The 7,507-nt window shown below is 45.5% G+C and overlaps 1 protein-coding gene across 1 annotated transcript; it reads left to right on the top strand.

Annotated features, from left to right (window-relative positions):
• Positions 1-204: 204 nt before the first annotated feature.
• Positions 205-1,460, top strand: LOC145860091 (threonine--tRNA ligase 1, cytoplasmic). Its single transcript, XM_082960613.1, has 3 exons — positions 205-936; positions 1,024-1,138; positions 1,247-1,460. The coding sequence occupies exons 2-3, from the start codon at positions 1,054-1,056 to the stop codon at positions 1,387-1,389; spliced, it is 228 nt and encodes a 75-aa protein (XP_082816739.1). The 5' UTR covers positions 205-936; positions 1,024-1,053; the 3' UTR covers positions 1,390-1,460.
• The last annotated feature ends 6,047 nt before the right edge of the window (positions 1,461-7,507 follow it).

The following is a 7,507-nucleotide window of genomic DNA, read 5'->3' as shown; positions in this document are numbered from 1 at the left end:
GAGTGTCTGCATGTCTGTGATTTGATTCATCTAAAATGATACAGTTTTGGTTACCCACATTCCTCTTCCTCTTACTCACTCAGTTTCTCTTTCCTTTCGGTCTCTTTCAGGCCTCTGTGGTTGTCTCCAGCGCAGGTCATCATTATTCCTGTAGGGGGAGGTAGTGAGACATATGCGCAACAGGTCAGTACTCATAATATCAAATCTGGGGCCATATGTATCAAGCGTCTCAGATTTGGAGTGCTGATTTAGGGTCAGTTTTGCATTTTGGATCTCAATTTTTAAGATTACATGGAAAGGAGGAACCTGGTCCTAGATCAGCACTCCTGCTCTGAGACACATTATACACATGGCCGTTGTACTGCAGGCTGAAATCAAACCCCCCCATACACCCACACATGTGACCAAACACAACATGACTCAGCACACATCAAAAGCTGTACCCCTCAGTGACCCCAGAGATGGAAGGCTAATCCAACACTGTACCCATACACGGTTCATCATGACTCTGAAAAGGACTTGATTTCAGGTTCATTTTGTGATCAGGTTTTCGTTTATTTAACACATGGGAACCAACAATGAAACAAAGCTAGGTACGTACATGCCACTACTCACATATCAATATATTCTACAAGTTCCATCTGCCACATGATTCATGAGCCAGCAGCAGGTAAGACCAGACACAGGAGAACATGGAATATAGACCTGTAATGTTTCTGAGGCCTTTATCAGGCCACGGCTCCTATTTCTCTCTTGACTTGTCTTGTAAAAAGTCTGCCAGTCACAACATTGCCAATACATCCTCCTGTATGTAATGCGTATGTAGACCCAGGGGAGGAGAGTCTATCAAGACTGCTGATCTGGGGTCTGTCATGATGATACATAGCCAGGAAATACAGCCACCAGAGTCTCAGCCCTCAGGGTGGAATGTAAAAGGTGCCGTCCTTACTGTTATTCTACCGTAGCCTGGTTCCTGTCTCCTCTACCACCACTGTGAGTGATGTGTGTTTTGCTCTTGTTAAGGTGGTCCGACAGTTCCGCGAGGCCGGCTTCATGGCTGACGTGGATGATGACCAGGGTGCCACCTTAAATAAGAAGATCCGCTCTGCACAGCTGGCCCAGTACAACTACATATTTGGTAAGAGTGCATGGGTGAACACGGATTAGATTACTGTAGATTCTAAATTAACTGACACAGGTTGTAAACATATTGATTCAGTAATTGTTTATGTGTGTGCGTGTCCAGTGGTAGGTGAGAAGGAGTGTGAGAGTGGCACGGTGAGTGTAAGGACCAGAGGGGGGAAGCAGCTAGGGAGGAGACCGACAGAGGAGGTCCTGGCATCACTCTCACACCTACGAGACACACGGAGCAACCAGGATGACTTCTAACACACACACACCTGTTGTGGATGAAGAATTGCTCACTGTACTTTTATAATAAAATAACTTCAATTATTAAACTCTTCTGGACGTCTTTTGAACACACTTTTTCTGTGTGTGTGTGTGTGTGTAACTCATTATGGACATGGTCATGATAATGGGGCTGGTGTGTGTGTGTGTAACTCATTATGGACATGGTCATGTTAATGGGGCTGGTGTGTGTGTGTGTAACTCATTATGGACATGGGGCTGGTGTGTGTGTAACTCATGGACATGGTCATGTTAATGGGGCTGGTGTGTGTGTGTGTGTGTGTGTGTGTGAACTGTCATTATGGACATGGGGCTGGTGTGTGTGTAACTCATTATGGACATGGTCATGTTAATGGGGCTGGTGTGTGTGTAACTGTCATTATGGACATGGGGCTGGTATGTGTGTAACTCATTATGGACATGGTCATGTTAATGGGGCTGGTGTGTGTGTGTAACTCATTATGGACATGGGGCTGGTGTGTGTGTGTGTAACTCATTATGGACATGGTCATGTTAATGGGGCTGGTGTGTGTGTGTAACTCATTATGGACATGGTCATGTTAATGGGGCTGGTGTGTGTGTGTAACTCATTATGGACATGGTCATGTTAATGGGGCTGGTGTGTGTGTGTAACTCATTATGGTCATGATAATGGGGCTGGTGTGTGTAAGTGTTTCACTGTGCAGCACTGGTTGGAGAGACATCCATTTTAGGAGTCTTATCAGGGTTTTCAGGCAACAGTTGTGATTGGTTAATACTCAAATAAGCACAGCCCTGTTACGTACAGTGAGGGAAAAAAGTAATTGATCCCCTGCTGATTTTGTACGTTTTCCCACTGACAAAGAAATGATCAGTCTATCATTTTAATGGTAGGTTTATTTCAACAAAAAAATCCAGAAAAACACGTGAAAAATGTTATAAATTGATTTGCATTTTAATGAGGGAAATAAGTATTTGACCCCCTCTCAATCAGAAAGATTTCTGGCTCCCAGGTGTCTTTTATACAGGTAACGAGCTGAGATTAGGAGCACACTCTTAAAGGGACTGCTCCTAATCTCAGCTTGTTACCTGTATAAAAGACACAATCAATCAATCAGATTCCAAACTCTCCACCATGGCCAAGACCAAAGAGCTCTCCAAGGATGTCAGGGACAAGATGGTAGACCTACACAAGGCTGGAATGGGCTACAAGACCATCGCCAAGCATCTTGGTGAGAAGGTGACAACAGTTGGTGCGATTGTTCGCAAATGGAAGAAACACAAAAGAACTGTCAATCTCCCTCGGCCTGGGGCTCCATGCAAGATCTCACCTCGTGGAGTTGCAATGATCATGAGAACGGTGAGGAATCAGCCCAGAACTACACGGGAGGGTCTTGTCAATGATCTCAAGGCAGCTGGGACCATAGTCACCAAGAAAACAATTGGTAACACACTACGCCGTGAAGGACTGAAATTCTGCAGCGCCCGCAAGGTCCCCCTGCTCAAGAATACATATACATGCCCGTCTGAAGTTTGCCAATGAACATCTGAATGATTCAGAGGACAACTGAGTGAACGTGTTGTGGTCAGATGAGACCAAAATGGAGCTCTTTGGCATCAACTCAACTCGCTGTGTTTGGAGGAGGAGGAATGCTGCCTATGACCCCAAGAATACCATCCCCACCGTCAAACATGGAGGTGGAAACATTATGCTTTGGGGGTGTTTTTCTGCTAAGGGGACAGGACAACTTCACCGCATCAAAGGGACGATGGACAGGGCCATGTACCGTCAAATCTTGGGTGAGAACCTCAGCCAGGGCATTGAAAATGGGTCGTGGATGGGTATTCCAGCATGACAATGACCCAAAACACACGGCCAAGGCAACAAAGGAGTGGCTCAAGAAGAAGCACATTAAGGTCCTGGAGTGGCCTAGCCAGTCTCCAGACCTTAATCCCATAGAAAATCTGTGGAGGGAGCTGAACGTTCGAGTTGCCAAACGTCAGTCTCGAAACCTTAATGACTTGGAGAAGATCTGCAAAGAGGAGTGGGACAAAATCCCTCCTGAGATGTGTGCAAACCTGGTGGCCAACTACAAGAAACGTCTGACCTCTGTGATTGCCAACAAGGGTTTTGCCACCAAGTACTAAGTCATGTTTTGCAGAGGGGTGAAATACTTATTTCTCTCATTAAAATGCAAATCAATTTCTAACATTTTTGACATGTGCTTTTCTGGATTTTTTGTTGTTGTTATTCTGTCTCTCACTGTTCAAATAAACCTACCATTAAAATTATAGACTGATCATTTCTTTGTCAGTGGGCTAACGTACATAATCAGCAGGGGATCAAATACTTTTTTCCCTCACTGTAAGACTGTCATCACTGCCTTTAAAAGACTGGAATAAGAAAGGCAGGATACGCAGGGAGCGTGGGGGGATTTGACTAAAATAGGAGAGAGAGCCCTGTGTTTAGTGGAAACAGGAAAGGCAGAACGAAGGTCGGAAGTTTTTCCCTCTTTTTTTTTTTTTAAATTGAGAGGGGGAGCGACGGAATGGAAAGGACATGAGTCACAACAGTGACGGAACAGCTCGGGGAGGAGGGGGGGCATTATAACCCGGGGGGGTCACAGATCAAACACGGACTAGACTGGACAAAGAACCTCTTCAACAAAACGGCTATTGGCCAAAGGCGGCGGTTTTGTGTGCTTAGTTCTATGCGAGCACTTCACTGCCGAGACAGGAAGAGAAGGAGGCCGATAGGAGTTGAATTGGGTTCAGGCCAGGGGGCTTTTGGTGTGTATCGGTCCCTAGAGCCAGACACTGTAAGTGGGTGACCAGACCGTGAGCATTACCAGAGGAGGAGAGCTTGGACTTGGCCCCACGTTCCAATCACACAGATTAATGGTCAGGCGGTTTAAACGGACCAAAGAATGAAGCTTATTTCCAATACGCAGGATAAATGCCTTAAATTCCTTGTCCCCCTCTTGATTGACTTTCTTTCTCTGAAATGATTAAAGTCGGGGACTTGTTTGGTGCGGTAAGTGTTCCAGAGTGGTGACATGGACCATTAGTATCAGTGAACATTCCCCAAACCATTAGTTACTGATAACTACGAGCCCATCAGTCGGTCACTCTCCCCTCACAGCATTCCTTTTCCCTATCTCTCTCGCTCTAATCTCTTTCTCCCTACTCTTTCTCACTGTACTCTCTCGTTGCTTTCTCTGAACACACAAAGCCATCCTTCATTTGACAGTTCGAGTCGCACAGAGTTCATTCTGAAATAATTTTTAACCAGGGGGTTGAGAGAGAGGTGGGTTGGGGGGCAGAAAGAGAGGCGGACCTTTTGACGTTAAAGACAACAACAAAGGGAGCTGCTGAGGGAGGAATAGATCACCATCTCCAGTCATAGGACTGCCTATAGGCTATAATGTAACATGTCAATAAGGCTATAGGAGGGTGAAATGAAATCATTTGTTTAGGGGGTTCTTTATAAATATAGTAGGTAGCCTACAAGTCCAGGCAGGTACATAAATGACCCAGGATGCATCCCAAATGGCACCCTATTCCATTTGAGGCCTGTCATGAGAATGGCACCCTGTTCCCTCTTACCTGTCCCAAACGGCACCCTATTCCCATTGACATGTCTTAAATGGCACCATATTAACGTTGACCTGTCCCAAATGGCACCCTATTCCCTTTGACCTGTCCCAAATGGCACACTATTCCCTATGTAGTTCACAGCCCTGTGGGTTCTGGTCTAAAGTAGTACACTATAAAGGGAATAGGGTGCCATATGGAACACACTCCAGTTTCAGTTCATCCTTTCTGTGGGAGGGGGTCCGGGAGGCAGGGAGGCAGGGTGACCGTGACCAGAGGAAGTCCAACAGAACGGTGGTGTGACGTCCTCATGGTGGTATTGTTCTGTTCTGCTGGTATCACTGAGAACCTGTCAGCCAATGATTGGTGGGACACTGACCTGAAATAGACCCCTGTGCCTGGACTCCCTTTCCCCTCCACCTCTGTAAAAATAACCTTCCTGTATGTGTGTGTATGTATGTTTAACTATCCCTGTGAGCACCAGAAGTCCTCGCAAGGATAGTAAAACAAGGAAAATTCATTTTGCTGATCCCCATTTTGCTGCACCCCTGAGGAAAAATACTATTTTAGGCTTTGGGGTTAGGTTTAGGGTTACAATTAGGGATAGAATTAAGGTTAATGTTAGATTTAGGATTTTGGATGGGAATCAATTCTTTGGTCCTCACGGGGATAGCAATGCAATAGTGTGTGTGTGTGTGTGTGTGTGTGTGTGTGTGTGTGTGTGTGTGTCAGGGAGAGAGAGAGTTTGTTGTTGGTTGGCCTTTGCAGCAAACAGTGACAACAACCTAGCAGTCTAGAGCCCTCTGTCTCTCGCTCTCTTCTCTCTCTCGTGTGGGTGGGCGTGTGGGTTTGCTGGTAATGTTTGGATAGAGGCAAGCCAATTAGTGAAGGGAATATTATTATTATTTCTGACGGTGTGTGTGTGTGGTGGATGGAAGACACACACAAACTTAGTTGGAGCGGTATAGCTCACTATTACACGCTCCAGTTGCCCAGCTTCAGTCCCTTGAAATTAATTCCTTATTGAGAAACAGACTGGGGGAATAAATCAGCTGTAAGGATTCTGCTGGATATACACCAATGGGCCCACCCGCACTGATCACTAGACACACACACACACACAGTAGCCCACTCCCCCCCCCCCCCCCCTTCCCACCAAATATTTCCCAACTTCTGTCCTGATCTAGTAGTTGAGGAGGTTTCCTAAAGTCTTTGTTTGATCCAGTCGTCTCTCCCAGCCAGCTGGTCGTCTCTAATCCTCCTGTGTGGACTTCACACCTTTCACTGGAGCTGTTTACATCTGGCCCTGCATTTACAGTGCCTTGCAAAAGTATTCACCCCCTTGGTGTTTTTTCCTATTTTGTTTCATTACAACCTGTAATTTAAATGGATTTTTATTTGGATTTCATGTAATGGACATACACAAAATAGTCCAAAAAGTGAAATGAAAAAAACAACTTGTTTAAAAAAATTCAAACACTGAGAAGTGGTGCGTGCGTATGTATTCACCCCCTTTGCTATGAAGCCCCTAAATAAGATCTGGTGCAACCAATTACCTTCAGAAGTCACATAATTAGTTAAATAAAGTCCACCTGTGTGCAATCTAAGTATCACATGATCTGTCACATGATCTCAGTATATATACACACCTGTTCTGAAAGGCCCCAGAGTCTCCAACACCACTAAGCAAGGGGCACCACCAAGCATGCGACACCATTAAGACCAGGGTAGCTCTCCAAACAGGTCAGGCACAAAGTTGTGGAGAAGTACAGATCAGGGTTGGGTTATAAAAAAATATCAGAAACTTTGAACATCCCACGGAGCACCATAATCTATTATTTAAAAATGGAAAGAATATGGCACCGCAACAAACCTGCCAAGAGAGGGCAGCCCACCAAGACTCACAGACCAGGCAAGGAGGGCATTAATCAGAGAGGCAACAAAGAGACCAAAGATAACCCTGAAGGAGCTGCAAAGCTCCACAGTGGAGATTGGAGTATCTGTCTATAGGACCACTTTAAGCTGTACACTCCACAGAGCTGGGCTTTACGGAAGAGTGGCCAGAAAAAAGCCATTGCTTAAAGAAAAAAATAAGCAAACACGTTTGGTGTTCACCAAAAGGCATGTGGGAGACTCCCCAAGCATATGTAAGAAGGTAATCTGGTCAGATGAGACTAAAATTGAGCTTATTGGCCATCAAGGAAAAAGCTGTCTGGCGCAAACCCAACACCTCTCATCACCCCGAGACGACCATCCCCACAGTGAAGCATAGTGGTGGCAGCATCATGCTGTGGGGATGTTTTTCCATTGGCAGGGACTGGGAAACTGGTCAGAATTGAAGGAATGATGGATGGCGCTAAATACAGGGAAATTCTTGAGGGAAACCTGTTTCAGTCTTCCAGAGATTTGAGACGGACGAAGGTTCACCTTCCAGCAGGACAATGACCCTAAGCATACTGCTAAAGCAACACTTGAGTGGTTTAAGGGGAAACGTTTAAATGTTTTGGAATGGCCTAGTCAAAGC

The sequence above is a fragment of the Salmo salar genome, chromosome 02, assembly GCF_965601325.2.
Source record: "Salmo salar chromosome 02, fSalSal1, whole genome shotgun sequence".
In the NCBI taxonomy this organism is placed as follows: Eukaryota; Metazoa; Chordata; class Actinopteri; order Salmoniformes; family Salmonidae; genus Salmo; species Salmo salar.
The sequence above is the reverse complement of the archived record's forward strand: the minus strand, read 5'-3'. Positions and strand labels throughout refer to the sequence as shown.

Bases quoted from the DNA above. Each gene is read 5' to 3' on its own strand.
- LOC145860091 (XM_082960613.1), top strand. From the start codon at position 1,054: ATGGCTGACGTGGATGATGACCAGGGTGCCACCTTAAATAAGAAGATC. The intron at 1,139-1,246 runs GTAAGAGTGCAT...GTGCGTGTCCAG, and splicing joins CCAGTACAACTACATATTTG to TGGTAGGTGAGAAGGAGTGT.